The sequence below is a fragment of the Peromyscus leucopus genome, chromosome 8b (assembly GCF_004664715.2).
Source record: "Peromyscus leucopus breed LL Stock chromosome 8b, UCI_PerLeu_2.1, whole genome shotgun sequence".
In the NCBI taxonomy this organism is placed as follows: Eukaryota; Metazoa; Chordata; class Mammalia; order Rodentia; family Cricetidae; genus Peromyscus; species Peromyscus leucopus.
Genome location: NC_051086.1, coordinates 105332060 through 105347707, shown reverse-complemented (window position 1 = coordinate 105347707; position 15648 = coordinate 105332060). Strand labels below are relative to the sequence as shown.

At 50.3% G+C, this 15648-nt stretch overlaps 1 protein-coding gene across 1 annotated transcript in view; it reads right to left on the bottom strand.

Moving 5' to 3' along the window:
• The window catches only part of Aspscr1 (ASPSCR1 tether for SLC2A4, UBX domain containing), a 39031-nt gene that overhangs the window by 17644 nt on the left and 5739 nt on the right, over window positions 1–15648 (bottom strand). The window contains exons 4-7 of the mRNA XM_028853663.2: window positions 14634–14734; window positions 5524–5581; window positions 3752–3825; window positions 2983–3411 (exon numbers count right to left, since the gene is read on the bottom strand). Of these exons, the coding sequence (XP_028709496.1) occupies window positions 2983–3411; window positions 3752–3825; window positions 5524–5581; window positions 14634–14734 (662 nt within the window). The remainder of the gene's footprint in view (window positions 1–2982; window positions 3412–3751; window positions 3826–5523; window positions 5582–14633; window positions 14735–15648) is intronic.

The following is a 15648-nucleotide window of genomic DNA, read 5'->3' as shown; positions in this document are numbered from 1 at the left end:
AAGGGAGATAGGCAATGAGGAGGGTCAAACCACAGAGTGTAGGGGGGGTCTCCCTACACAGGATGGACACCCCCCCAAAAAAAAAAACACAGAGGATGCTGGAGGAGGCCAAACAACAGGGGAGAAAAGGATAAAGAGGCAAAGGGCAAAAGGTACACTAGGCAGTGAATGACCCAGAGACTCTCTAATGTGGGCTCTTCATTATCTCTGTGTCCAAACCTACAGCAAATCTGAATGTAAGACATGGGCCTGGATGGTGGGGATGTGCCCTGTCAGCCTGTCCACTTCATGGGACATCCTGTCTCCAAACACTAATCACAGCAGCACCAGCAACCTTCCAGTGCCACATCACCATCGGGTCCCCAGAACCCACACAAATGCCAGGTGTGAGCCAGGCGGTGGTGGCGCACACCTTTAGTCCAGCACTCAGGAGGCAGAGGCAGGCAGATCTCTGAGTTCAAGGTCAGCCTGGTCCACAGAGTGAATTGGATCCTCTGGATGCCAATGAGATAAGGACATCCAGAGCTACACAGAGAAACCCTGGGGGGGGGGGGATGGGGACATCAGGTGTGCATGACAGTCCACCTATAATTCCAGTCTCCAAAGGCAGAGACAAGGGACCCCCAGAACAGTCTAGGTAGCAAGATTAAGCCACATGGGTGAGCTCTGGGTATGACTGAGGAACCCTGACTCAATAAATAAGGTGGAAAATTGATCAAGGATGATTCCAGACATCAACCTCAGGCTTCCACATGCCTATGTACACATGTGCATACATATTCATACCCATCCCCACACCATGCACACTTTTACAAAACATAGATACATACATGTACACACATGAAAACATTAAAATAGCTGGGTGTGGTGGCACATCCCATTAATCCCTATATAGAGGGAGATCTCTGTATGAGTGAAATAGCCAGCTTGATCTACATAGCGAATGCCATACTAGCCAGGGCTGCATAGTGAGACCTTGTCTTTAAAAAATAGTAATTCCGCCAGGCGGTGGTGGCGCATGCCTTTAATCCCAGCACTCGGGAGGCAGAGCCAGGCGGATTTCTGTGAGTTCGAGGCCAGCCTGGGCTACCAAGTGAGTTCCAGGAAAGGCGCAAAGCTACACAGAGAAACCCTGTCTCGAAAAAACAAAATAATAATAATAATAATTCCAGCTGGGTGTGGTGGCACATGCCTTTAATCTTAGCACTTGGGAATCAGAGGCAGGCGGATCTCTATGAGTTCAAGGCCAACCTGGTCTATAGAGTGAGTTCCAGGACAGTCAGGACTACACAGAGAAACCCTGTCATGAAAAATCAAAATCAAAATAATAATAATAGTAATTCAAATATTTTTTAGGAAAATAGATAAATAATCATCTTTCCAAACAGCTGCTTTCCTTTAAGATGCCAGCCACAAGGCTCCAGGCCATGGCCACCTCATAGCCTGGCCCAGAGCTAACTTCAGGCAATGTGCTGGCCAAAGACCCTCTCCAGCCCTTGGGCAAGAAACCACAGGTTTTGCTGAATGAAGTCCTGCTTGGCTGGACTCTGGAAGACTGGGGCTCTTCCCAGGACCAAGCTGGTGAAGGAGCAGAGCTGACAGTCCTGGAACTCCCAAGTATTTTCTAAGGAAATCTTCAAGGAAGTTTTACTCATATAGGGTACTCTTGGGTTGCCCAGAGGACCTAAGGACAAGCAAATGCCACACCTGGAACCAAAAAAATGGAAACACCCACAGCATACCACCTCCCAAGAAGCCAGTGGAAACTTCTATCTAAGCTACAGAGTTCCAAAGATGAGCCAAATAGAAAACCACACCAGCTTTGAGGGCAGTAACAGACCAACAGTGGCCCACACGATGTCCTCCTGCTGGACAGGGCCATCAGCCAACGCAGGGAAGACAGAACTGGATGCTGACATGGCATGGACCTTCACCCTCACCCCTGGTGCAAAGGTGGTCTCTGGTAGGAGTGCCTCCACAGCTGGGAAAAGGTGCTCACAAGGCCACATCCTGGCCCATCAACTGCCCATAAAGAGTGATTCAAAATCAAAGTATTCCTCCATCTCTTGAGTGGCGTGATAAGGAGAGTCAGAGACAAACGGGGTGAAGGCAACAATAACAGCTGCAGCTCCAAGACGGACCCAGAATTAAGATGGAGAGCTGTGGTGATGCTCCCGTTAATCCCAGTGCTCAGGAGGAGGAAGCACGCAGACCTCTGTTCAAGGCCAGCCTGGACTACACAGTAAGACCCTGTCTCAAAAAAACAAAACCTGGAAAAAAAGATAAAAAACTGTTTTGCAAAACTAGTTAAAAGGGTTGTGCGCTGCAATGGGAACACACAGCAGCAGGTGCACTGCACAGTGATAACCTCTACCTCGAGAAAGCCCGCCCTACAGCACAGGTCATTCTAGACCAGGGACCACTGAGTGGGCCACTTCCCGAGGGCTCAGGAGAATGAGCTGCTCTCTCCTCCTAACTAAGATGAGTGGCAGCCAACAGCACTTTCCATGCCAAAGTCATCCCTACCAGCAGGCTCAGATGCCCTTTTAAACTTTCAATGAAGTTATAGACATTCCTGACCTACAGACAATTTCACTGCCTTTCTTACACAATTAACTCCTACCTAACACAATCTCCATCTATGCCTCAAACCTGCTGCCCAGCAATAAGAAGATGACAGGCAAGATGCCTGGCATGGGAATGCTCAAAGCCACATTCACCTTAACAAAACCTCCCAACCAGGCAGAAGGTGGGTAGCTGCTATTCTCAGTCACCCCATAGGGGTACACCAGGTTTAAAACCCCATGTAGATCATTCTGGGTGGCACAAGCATGCTGGTGGTGATATGTGCAGTTCATATTTCCACATACTTAAATGGGAAGCTCAGACAGAACAGTCCTGTTCCCAGGAGATGCCTGCAAACCAGTGGCCACCATAGCCGGCATGGACAGCATTCAGTCTTAGTCAGGAGAAAGCCCTTACCGTTCAGGCTCCTGCTGAGTCTCCTCACCAGGCTTTGACTTCTTGGGCTTAGAAGGGCCCCCAGGGCCAGAGAAAGACTTGGGTGACTTGGCTGAAGGTGATGTCAGAGGTCTAACGGACCCAGAAGGGCCCCCCAGCCGTTGCCCCCCACCAGAGAAGGGAACAAATGGGGCAGATGCAGACTCCTTTGTGCTTTGCTTTGCCTGAGCATCTGCTGGCTTTGGGACACTCCCAAGGCTGGTCCCTGAGGTGCTTGCATCACCCTGATGGTTCAGGTCTCCTCTGCTGAACTCCCCAGAGTTCAAAGGAAGCAAGGGGCTGCTGGATGCCTGGTCAGCTGACATGGAGGAGGTTGGACTTCCTGGGGCCTTGCTCCTGACTGCAATGGGCTCCTGTCTGCCAGTGGTGTCATATTGCTTTATGACAAACCTGGGGGAAGCAGAGAAGTGAGTGTAACACCGTCGAGTGGTCATTCCTTCCTTCAGGTCTCTTCGGAAACCCACTTCTCCTCTCTCCAGAGGAGAAAAGAGAAAACGGCTGGAAGGAGTGGTCCCTGAAGGCAGCCATGCTCACTAATCACCAAGAGTGCTGCACTACCTACATTCCTAATCCCAGGCACATTTTTCTCCCCAGTTTTTCCATATTCTCCAACCCCCTCCAGGCTCTCCACCTCAGACTCCGAAGTGCTGGGATTATAGGCATGTGCCACACCTAGCTCCCTTTCTTTTAACTAAACAGACCCCAAAGCCCAGAGACTCTGATGCCCTACCTGATGGTGGCACTTCCGCCTGTTAGGCCCAGGGACTGAAGCGTCGTGCTCTGTAAGGCAGCTCTACCAGTCACCTGCAAAAAAAACAGAAGACACATAGGCCCCTGCCTGGATCCTCAAGCCTGGAACAACCCCTCTACCCACTGAGCTCTGGGTGATAAAGTCCCCCCAGGCCAAGGCCCAGTGTTGATCAGGTGCCCTCTCTCCACACCCCTCAGCTGTCCCCCTCAAAGTCCCCACGTTCTGTGAGAGCAAGTATGCAACTGGTCTGCAGCTGGTGAGGACCCGCTAATCATGTCTGCTGACCTGGCCTGGCCTCCTCAGCTGTGCAGAGCCTACTATGTCCAGAGGGGCAGACTGAGCTGAGTTAGGATGCCCAGCAACCCAGAACCCTGTGCCTTCAGTTATGCTTAGGGACTCACAGATGGCTCCTTGGCCAGCATCTTGGGATGAGGGCAGATTGCAGGCCCCATATTCCCAATAACTCCCTGAGCTCCAGGCTCCACAGCCACCATTGGCCAACATCTCCACTGGGCCTCCCCAGTATCTTTCTTGACCTGTCATAGTTCCAGGCCACCACACTACAGTCAGCTTCATGGCCCTCTACAACAATGGGCAAGAGGCAGCAGGCAACTTGAGCCTGGGGGCTCCAGACAGATAGGTCCCTGTATCAGTTCTTCTCGGTACCACACAGGTGTCTACCAGGTCACAGAGAGAGTCCACCCTGTCTGGTAGACAGAAGGCAAGGTGGTGGTGCCCACTCTTCAAAGCTCTTTGAGCTGTAGGAGTCCCAGATCAGAATGCATGGTCTCACGTGCTCTTCTGGCCTGGCCCGGGTGACAGACCCCTTTCAGCATACCATCTGACTGTGGCAACTACTCTCCTAGCGCCAGCCTCAGCTACTCCAGAAACACTGCCCAGTCTGTCTAGGTCCTCCCCTCTCCCAGGTCACTTCTGACAACTCAGCTCAGGGCAGGGAGAGCTGAGGCAAGACTGGCCACATCCACTGAACCAATGCTGGCCCTCTGAGGAGCTATCCACAGGGCAGTCACTTATAGCACGAGACCCAGAGTATGTGGCCAAGCAGGATGATCAGGCTGGGGTCCCTGGGGTCCTGTGGTCCATCTCTTCACAGGAAGAATGTGGTCAGAGCAGCCTCCTCAACCTCCAGGGGATCCTCAGAGTTCCTCATGCCCTACACAGCCTTGGGTTGAGGAATCTCAAATGGGAGTAACAGAGAAAGTCCTGTCCCACCCTAGGGCCTTCCTGAGGACCCGCAGAAACAGCACACCTCTGCCTAAGCCAGGACAAGGCACCAGGCCAGGGAAGAAACAAAAAGCCCCTGTGAGGTCAGGGGACCCAGAGCTAGGAGGGTCCTCATGGTGGCGGGCGGGCGGGGCTGGCGGGGCTGGCGGGGCAGCATAGACTCTCTGCCAGCTTTGCCAGCGCCACGCTGCACTCAGTTTTGAAAAAGATCAAAACATGGAGCAAAGCAAATATTTACTAAAATGAAACCACTTTTGTGGCTCTCGGCTTTGAGAGAAGCTGAAAAAACAAACAGGGCACTGAGGGAGGCTTCAGGAGCAGCCCAGGCGGCCGTGGTCGGCTTCCAGGGGAGCCGGCTGTTCTGCTTTTTTCCACAGAACACATCATGCTTTCAGGAGCTGTTGCTCCTGCCACTGCTTTGAAGACTCAAGTCAGTGAAATTTCCAGGTTGGAAAGTGGGCTGGGCTGCTGCAGTGTAGGAGAGCATTCGGGCGGCCAACACCTACCTCGTCTCTCATGTACACACAGACAGGGGTCCTCTCACCCAGCTGCTGCAGACGCTCCCTATGAAGAGAAGAAAGAAAACATCAGGAGCCCACTACAGGGACAGCAGAGACTTCAGGAGCCCTAGGCCAGCACTGGGAATTCCCAGGATCCAGGCTCAGGGGTTCAGCCCTCTGCTAGCCATTTCCAGCCTTCCTAATTCTCTCCTCTATCCCATAACTTTCAGAAGGAGGCAACCAAGGGCTGCATGGAGCCCCGAATAGGGCCTCAGCCATCATCACATGGCCAAGGATTCCTCCTAAACTCTCCAGCCAAAAGGCCACCATATGGCACGAGACCTGAAGGGGATAAGCAGCCCTACCCCCATGCTGCACATTGCCAACATCATCTCACGAAACCTCCAAGCAGTCTGCAGAGTTCTGGGTCTAGGCTTCTTTATCTGGAACTGCCTCTAAGAGCTGACACCCAAGACCAGCTCAAGACACAGATCCATTCAGCAGACTCTAAGCAGTCTAGGTTCTCAAGGCTATAAGCACTGCCATGAGCTATTATTCCATTTGCCCAGACCCCAAAAGGGAACAATAGGACTGAGGGGGTTAGCAATCTCCCAGAAGGGCTAGAGAATATCAGTTCTTGACCTGCAGGCAGCTTGAAGCAATGGCTGCAACAATGGCCCAGAGCCCCAAAGACTGGACTGCACGAAGTTGTACTGGATTACACCACACCCTAGCCATGTCCCTTCTTTTGTGCTGGAGAGCACAGGTGTCCCTTTCGTGCTGGACACATAGAGTGGGAGCAGTGCCCTCTCATGAAGAACAACCAGATGTCCACAGGGTTAGCTCCCAAGGTGACAGTTACCCAAAACAGAATGAGAGATCTGGTCTGCCCCATCCTGTACGGCAGTCACACACACAGCACTCAGCTTCAATGATCAGCTGAGAGCAAAGGCAGAGAGCAGGAAAGGGCTGGAAAGTGCCACAGATGGATGACAGACACAGTAGACACCTGTGCCCACTCTCCCATTCTCCATCATTCTCACTACTCCTCAATGTCCCTGGGGGCTAAGCACTTGGGCCCTTTCTCTTTTCTCCACATATTGCCACTCTGCACATGGAAGCCCCAAGAAGCACCCAGGGGGCACTGGTTGGACCCAAGCACAGCAAGTCACACAGTAACACCCCCCCCAACACACACACACACTGTAGCCCACCTTTTGCTGACACAAGGTGACTAGTCGGGCCAGATGACTGGCTGGCCCTGAGCATTTCCTCTGCCAATACCCATGACAACTGAATGGGAGTTAGTTCCTGCATCTAGAGATCCCATCTCAGACCTTAGTGAAAACATGCTCAGGTCAGTTGTTCTCCAAAGAAAAAGAGAAGAGTTGGGCCCGTGGGCAAGGACTAGGCAAAGGACAAGACCACAACCCAGCCATGCCTCATGGTCACTATGGCCCAGACAGACGGGCAGAGTCAGGACGAAAGGATTAGGAAAGTGTTGGGCTTGGACAGGGCAGGGCAAGGAGAGGCAGAAGTCAGTATGTGAGGACCATCTAGATGTAAAACACATGCACAGAACTGACTCCTCAAGAGTACTTGAAAACCCCCACGGTGCTAAAAGCACCTTTGGGGTACACGTGGTGTGTCCAACACAGCTCCAATGGGTCAGGGTCACCAGAGTGAACCTGGCACTGGTGGAAGAAAATGAAGACTGAGTGTCAGAACCAAAGTCCCACAGCAAGGACAGCAGAAAAGCAGATGAGCACTTGAACCCAAGTCCACCAGCGGCCCTCTGCAGCCTGTGTGCAGGACACGTTTTCCTTTGGCACTCTTCTCCCGTTTTGCCCTTATACGTTCCCCACTCCTGGAGTACTGCCCTTCCTGACAAGGCCCAGCATTGGCGCTTCACCTGTCTCCAGAGGCCTTGTCAGGACAGCAAGGAAACAGCTTAAGGAGACCACAAAGCCCATCCCGCAAGACAGGCTTCTGGCTCAGTGAGATATGGACGGTCCAAGCTGGTATCCCCTCCATTCAGTGCCAAGCAGAACTGTAGATGGCCTTTCATACACGTCACTGTGTAAGTGTACTGGAACTATCCTTACTAGCCAAGAAGACAGGCCAGCGAACAAGGATATAAACTGAGAAAGAAGACAAGAACACTAAGAGGCTTTGCCTCCCAGATACCAGACACATACCATATTCCTGCAAGAAGGCCATACTGCCTGGCCACCTAACCCATGGGTACCCAAACTGGCAGCAAGGGCATGGCCAATGCAGTACCCCTTCTAGGAGTCCTTACCTGGGGCATTATAGGATAACAAACCACAGATAGGGACAGAGCTCAACATCAAGTTATCAGACAGTGGGCAGCTTGGATATGTAGCTTCTCCAGAGGAAGCATCAAGCGGATCAAATTCCTCATGCAGAGTCTGAGAGGAGCAGTGTGTAAACATGCCATGTGGCCACAGGCCCAGGAAGGGGCAGCCAAAATAGCTTCCAGACCTGCCACCCCTGCCTAGCAAGCAGAACTGCCAGTCCTGGTAATGGGACTGGAAGACATCCCCTCATGCACTAGTAGGGACACCATCACACCCACACAGACTTCACAGGGCCTACTCCTTCCCCCCAGGCTAGACTGGGCCACAGGACATCAAGCTCCAGAATGAGAAATGCACCACCAGGTGGTGGCTAATGGCTTCTATGGAACACGCTCACCCACATGAGAGATGCCCCAGGCATAAGGTAAGTGCTAGTGGTATCTAGCAAGGTCTCCAAGATCAGCAAGCCTCCCCTGGCAGGAGTCAGTGTGGCTGGCAGGACATAGATGCCATTGCTGTTAGCTTCAGATGCATGTTTCACCCACCACAAAGCTCATCATCCCCTTAGGAGTGAAGAGTCTAGGTATTTGGGGCTCAGCTCCTTGTGAGGGCACTGGATGCTGGGGAGAAGCATTGTCCACACCCTTTGTATATGTCATCTGTTCAGACTTCACTAACACAGGACTGGTGTTAACATCAATGCCATCAAGAGAAGCGTGGCACTACCATGTCTCCAAATACGAGAATGGCACATACAGGTAAGACTAGCAGAAAAACACAATCTGTGACTACAGGTAGTAGGTGCCCTCTGAGGGTGAAGCCATGTCCTAAGAGCACTAGATGACAGTGCCCACTGCCATATGACAGTGGAGTCCCATGTGCTCATGTTCTGTCTAGAGGGACCAAGGAGACCCAGACAACTGAGCTACACAAGTCTAAGGAAGGAAGCCTTTTGTCCTACCCAGACAGTTTCAGCCAGAAGCTGAGATGGTACCCACTGGGTATACAAACCTACCCTGAATATGGCCACAGGCTTGACCTCAGAGCCCCAGAGGAGTGCTATGCTCACCCACAGTCTTCTCTACAACCTGTCATACCCTGTGCACCCCAAGAAATCACCCCGCTCTTCTGAGAGTTGTAGCTGACCACTCAGAGTTAAGAGTGGCAAAGAAAGGGCTTGGGCCACACAGGAAGGCCAGGGCAGGACAGAGGGACAGGTGCAGAGGAGAGGACCCCGCTGAGAAAGGGGAACATCTGAGGACAGGGCAAATGGAGTCAGCAGGGGCCCTGGGAGTGTCCAGAATATGCAGCTGGCATCTCTGAGGGCAAGTCCCCTCTGCAATGAGTTCTTGAACTTGACATTTAGAAAACAAACAAACAAAAAGAACCAAAAAATACAAAAATCACCACTGTTCCCAAACAGACTTCAGAGAGTAGCCTGGGGGCAGAGACAGGCAGAATCTGAACCTGCCCGAATCCTGGGGTGTTCCAGAGCACACCCTTCAGTTCATGTCCTCCCAGCCCCTTACACTCCATCTCCTCTGTCTTACTCAACACTTCCTGGTGGCCACTTGCCTGGGACTGGCCCTACTGACTACACTCCCATGTGGGCTGTGTGGACAGCCACAGGACCTCCGGACATGTGGTGAATTCTGACTCATAGCAGGATGCCTGGGTAATACTACAAAGCCCCAGGGTCCCTGTCTCTCTCCACACATTCTTAATCTCCACTTCTATAGCCTTTGGACACTGTTTTTTCCATTTGTGTCTTGTCTAACCACAGAAGGGGTGCTCCATCATATGACCATAAAACAAGCACAGGCCCATCTGCAGGGCCAGTGATCAGTGCAGCTGTTCACCAGACATCAGAGTTTGGGAGCATGGGGCAGCTCAGAGTCAGTGACCCCAGCTACTTTCCTGGTGCCCGAGAAGTAGATAGCAGGCCTGGCCAGTCCCTGAGGCAAGCAACTAGGGATGGCCAGCGCTCCTAGTGAGACTCCCAGGTCTGGAAAGATGGCTCTGCAGTTAAGAGCACTTGCTGCTCTTAACAGAGGACCTGGCTTGGGTCTCTATAACCCACATGCTGGCTCACAAGCATCTGTTAACTCCAGTTCCAGAGGAGGTACAGATGTATACCATTATAACATCCAGTTAGGTGTATATACTTGGTATACATACATATATGCAGACAAACATGAAAAACAGAAATAAATCTTCAAGCCAGGCATGGTGGTACATATGTACCCATGTACCACCCAGCACTTAGGAAGCAGAGGCAGGAGAAGACAGGCAGATTCTTGAGTTTAAGGCTAGCCTGGTCAAGGACGGAGAAATCTTGTCTCAAAAAACCAATAAATAAACAAATCTTCACAAGTCTTATACCATAAATAACCTAAGTTTCAACTGATTACATGTTCAAAGGACAATATTTTTTGTTTGTTTTTGTTTTTCAAGACAGGGTTTCACTGTGTTGTGTAGCCCTGGCTGTCCTGGATCTCACTCTGTAGATCAGGCTGACCTTGAATTCAGAGATCTGCCTGCCTCTGCCTTCTGAGTGCTGGGATTAAAGGCATATGCCACACTCCCTTACCCCTACCCCCAGCTTCAAAGGATAACATTTTAGGTGTACTTAGTTAAACTTAGCAATAGTTAATTATAATTCTTTTTACTTTTCATTAACATGGTTTCTATAAAGACCACAAGGCATTCCCAGGGTCTGGGTGGGGGTAGGTCAGGCCAGAAAGACCCACTTTCAAAAGCTATACTACTTCTAGTCCAGAAAGCCACCCAGACACATATACACAAAGCATGCTTTATATACAATATGACAACCTCAACAGGGCCTCTCGTGGGCTGTGGACCTCAGTGCCCAGTCTCTGCACTCCCACAGGCACGGCACTCCCAGTGATCCTGGACTCTTCCACCTTCCAGGAAGCATCAAGGAGGTGAATACCTAAAGCCTTGGACTCACCGCTTGGAACTTGCTTACGCATCAACTCTCCACTGATGAGACTGTTGCTCCTGCTACACAATCCCTACCCCTCACCGTGAGACTGAAAACGCACCTACCATGGAGCATGAGCGGGCAGCAGCTCAGGTCTGAAAGCTCAGAGCTGGAATTCATGGACGTCTTACCTCTTGGTCCAGTGATTCTATCTCTGATTTATCCTGAGGGAGGAAGCAGGATGGCAGGAAGCTGAGTGTTCCACTCTAGCTCTTGCCTATGCAGGCCACACAAGGAGGAGCAAGGCCTGTCAGCACAGTATACAAATCAGGTACAAATGGAGGCTATATCCACTCAGTAAAAAGCAACATGCAGGAAGGGACACTATAAGCATCTTCAGGAAAACATTTATGACAATCACAAACAAAAAAGAAAGACTTGATAGCACAGAATGACAACATGCCAGCATTCAGGAGACTGAGGCAGAAAGAATCTGGGGGGGGGGCACTTTTATCCCAGCACTAGGGAGGCAGAGGCAGGTGGATCTCTGTGAGTTCGCGGCCAGCCTGGTCTACAGAGCGAGATCTAAGACAGGCACCAAAACTACACAGAGAAACACTGTCTTGAAAGAGAGAGAGAGAGAGAGAGAGAGAGAGAGAGAGAGAGAGAGAGAGAGAGAGACCCTGTCTCAAAAAGTTAAAGAAGTGGCAGTGAGATGGCTTAGGCAGGGAAATGTTTGCCACATAAACATGAAGATCTGAGTCCAATCCCCCAGACATTACATTAAAAAGCTGAGCCTCATGGCAAAACCTGTAATACCAGTGCCAGGAGACAGAGACAGGAGGGTCCCTGGGCCTTACTGGCCAGCCAATCTACCTAAACTGGCAAGTTCAAGGGGTACACACACACACACACAGAGTAAAAAAGAGTGAGCTAAAGATATATTAGTGGTAGAACACATGCCTAGCATGCACAAAGTCCTAGGTTCAATCCCCAGTATCATGAAAGAAAGCTAGGCATAAATCACTCTGTACCGAATACTCCCATGTTTAAAAAGTATCTATATCATCCATGGGCATACATGCCAACTGTCATGGGCCCAGGGGCATTGACCTCACTCAGTGCTGCATAGTCTCCCGGATCATGCTATTATCTGTGTCTTCAACTGCACTCATAGTAGGAGTCAACACACCCTGAAAGACATGGACACCAGTGTTTTCTCCTACTTCTTTCGGTTCCCTCAGCTTCTTACCAGGAGACACCCTAAGATATTCAAGGCCATTTCATCTTCATTCTCCTGTGATAAAAGACACAACAGTAAAGGAGAAGCAGCCCACTTGATCCTTGGGACACCCAAGAATAGCACCTTGGCTCTCAGGCATTTTCTCTGGGCCTTGCATATTTCCTGACTTCTTTACACAGCTATTTTGTTTTGTCTGTCCCCACCCCTAATGCTCCTTGAGGAAACTTGCCCCAGCACCCCAGCACCCCAGCACAAAGTCTGTAGTCTCCTTCCTTGGAGACCAGCAGCTTCTTACAGAGATATGCACAGTAACCTGGGACCTTCCACAGCTCGAGTTGCCTGCTCTAGCCTCACTCCTCTGCGACACCCTGGCAAGAGAAAGAATTCTAGCACGAGAGTATCTTCAAGGCACTACTCTGTCCTCCACAGGGGTCCCAGGCCTGTCCTCCCTTGTCAAGTCAACAGAATCATTTCTGTCCCCAGATCCTACATTCCACAACATCCCTTGATAAGGGTCTTCTGCCTGCTGGCTATGTCTGTACAAGCCACTCAGTCAGGGCCACTGTGTCTTCAGCTCTGGAAAGTTCTCTGTTGCAGCCAGGCTGTCTGGAGCCTCCATTCTCTGGACCTGCTCTGCACTGAGTGACCTGACACAGAAGGCTGAGCACCGACCCTGAGTGATCTGCTCTCTGCCCTCCATGAATACAGAGCTTCAAGCAGAGCCCGACAGTAGCCAGCAGTAAGATGCCAGGCCAGGTCCAAGCATTGGCCCAGGTCTGCTCTGTCAGTCAATACCCACAACCACCATGGGGAGGAGCCCATGTAGCTGCAGCAATGCTCCGGCAAGTGACCTGCAATTGTGGCTGAAGGACAAGCTGCGGTGGCCCCAACTGCTGCTGTGTTCCTACATTCCAACAATTCCTTCACACCTGCCTGCCTGCCTGCCTGCCTTCTTCCTCCCTTGTTTTTGGAGACAAGGTCATGCTATATAGCCCAAGCTGGTCTGTAACTCCCTGTGTAACCCAGGCTGGCCTCAAACTCACAAGCCTCCTGCCTCAGTGTCCTGAATTATGGGCATAGGCCATGCCTAGCAGAAGAATGCACTTTTTGTGTGTGTGCCCTCATGCACATACATGTTACCAGGCATCAAAAAAATTTATTTATATTTAAAATTGATTTGTATTTTAAAAAAATTTAAAAAAATAATTTATTTAAATAATAATCCCAGCACTTGGGAGGCAGAGACAAGGATCTCTTGTGAGTTCGAGGCCAGCCTGGCCTACAGAATGAGTTCCAGGATAGCAGGATTGTTTCACAGAGAAACCCTATCTCGAAAAACAAACAAACAAAAAAATTATTTAGTTTTATCTTATGCACATTGGTGTTTGCCCAAATATGCATATGTGTGAAATTTGTCTGTATGAGGGTGTTGGATCCCCTGGAACTGGAGTTATAGACAGTCATGAGCTACCATGTAGGTATTGGGAACTGAACCCAGGTCCTCTGGAAGAGCATCCAGTGCTCTTAACCACTGAGCCATCTCCCCAACTCCCTCAACTCAGTGTTAAATCTACTTCAGACCTGGCTTCAATTCCCGCTGCCACTAGGGCTGTTGACACCAGTGTGTTAGAGAACAGAACCTGCAGACCTTGCACCATCATCCACAGGGACGGCTCAGCATTTCCTGTCCACTGCAATCAGGTTTTGCTACAGCAAGGCATACTTCACCTTTGGGGCCACCTTAAGAACCAGATTCGGTCACTCTCCTACACACACAAAGCACTGTGCCAGGTCACATCTCACTGTACCAGACACATTAGCTTACTTTGTCCACACACTGCCATGGTACAGATGAGGCCACAGAAACCCAAAAAGGGCAAGCAACTCACCTAAAGCTGTACAGCAAATACTATTCCTTCTATTCTGCTTGTTGAGATCTTTAAAGTAGACAGACTTGCAGTGGGGGGGGGGGTTGATGCCTTTAATCCCACCACTCAGGAGGCAGAGGCAGGCTGATCTCTGAGTTCAAGGCCCACCTGATCTACAGAGCAAGTTCCAGTACAGTCCAGGCTACACAGAGAGACCCTGTCTCGAAACAGAAAAACAACAAAACCCCCAAAGAGTAGACAGACTTCCACCCCACAAAGAAAACTTAAATACTATTTTACATACTTCAGAATAATATTTAATCTATTAGCCAACAAGAACTGACAAACCCATATCAGGAAGACCCTTTTGTATAAATAAAGCAATGTCACAGCAACAAGTAGTTAGTGGCCTTTTGCTCATTTTAATCAAGGATCCCTAAAACACAGATCTTACACAGGCATGGGAAGATAGATTCCCACATCTCATTTCCTTTGCAGTTCATCAGTTCTTGGGGTCTTTTGGGTTCCCCACAAAGATGCAGGAATGCCTTTGCTCTTTTTGGAGGACAAAAGGCCAGCAGGTCTGGAAGCTGAGCTGCCAATACCTTCAAATGCACATCTCCAGTCAATCAGGACTGCAAAAGCCAAAGAACCAGGGCTCTGCAGAAGCACAGTGTGGGTTTCAGGCCTCTGCCCGGAGGGGGCGGGGAAGAGTCTGGGATCTGCCTGCCAGTGCTCACCTGGTCTGTACAAAATGGCTGAGAAGCTCCCAGAGGGTCTGGCGAGAACAAAAGGTGTCCTGCAACCTGGAGCCATCATCCAGCTGTAATGCAATTCGAATCTGTAGAGGTGAGAGGTTAACTCCTAATTAGGAAGAAATACACTATCCCAGCAGACCCTCCTGGACACCCATACTGAGGAGGGGTGTGACACCTGAGGGGACTTCCCAGGAGGGCTGTATCAGTTCACGAGCACCTTTATGCAAGCTGCACATGAGTGAGCCATCGTGGAAATGCCCCTACCACCACCTCAGCTGCAGACAGCAGCAGTGCAGCCTCTCTGGAAGACCAAAGACGAGCTGCTTCCCGACCCAGCTCCCAGCATCCTGTGAGGTGTGAACATTTAGTTAATGTCACCAACTTCAGGGTAGTTTGTTACATAGCACAGAGGACTAATACCTGGTGCTTTCTCAATCTGTTTATTACTGAGCATACCACTTTATATGTCTCATAGCAACCGCATCTTCAACGAGGAACACATGAGCTACAACCCAAAGTGAAGAAAGTCCCCCTGGTCCCCACAGCAGTGTCCTCAACCTTCCTAATGCTGCAACCCTTTAATACAGTTCCTCGTGTTGTGCTGACCCCCAACCATAACATTATTCCATTGCTAGGCCGGGCGGTGGTGTTGCATGCCTTTAATCCCAGAAGTTGGGAGGCAGAGGCAATCGGATCTCTGTGAGTTCAAGGCCAGCCTGGGCTACAGAGTGAGTTCCAGGACAGGCTTAGGCTCCAAAGCTACACAGAGAAACCCTGTCTCAAAAAGTTTAAAAAAAAAAAAAAAATTATTCCGTTGCTACTTCATAACTGTAATTTTGCTACTGTTATTGAATCATAATGTAAATATCTGATATGCGACCCCTGTGAAAAAGTCATCTGAACCCCCAAGGGGTTGCAACTTACAGGTCGAGAATTACTGCCCTAGATCATGTCAGCAAGTGGGCAAAACTGCAGCTGAGCCACAGCAAGAGCTCTA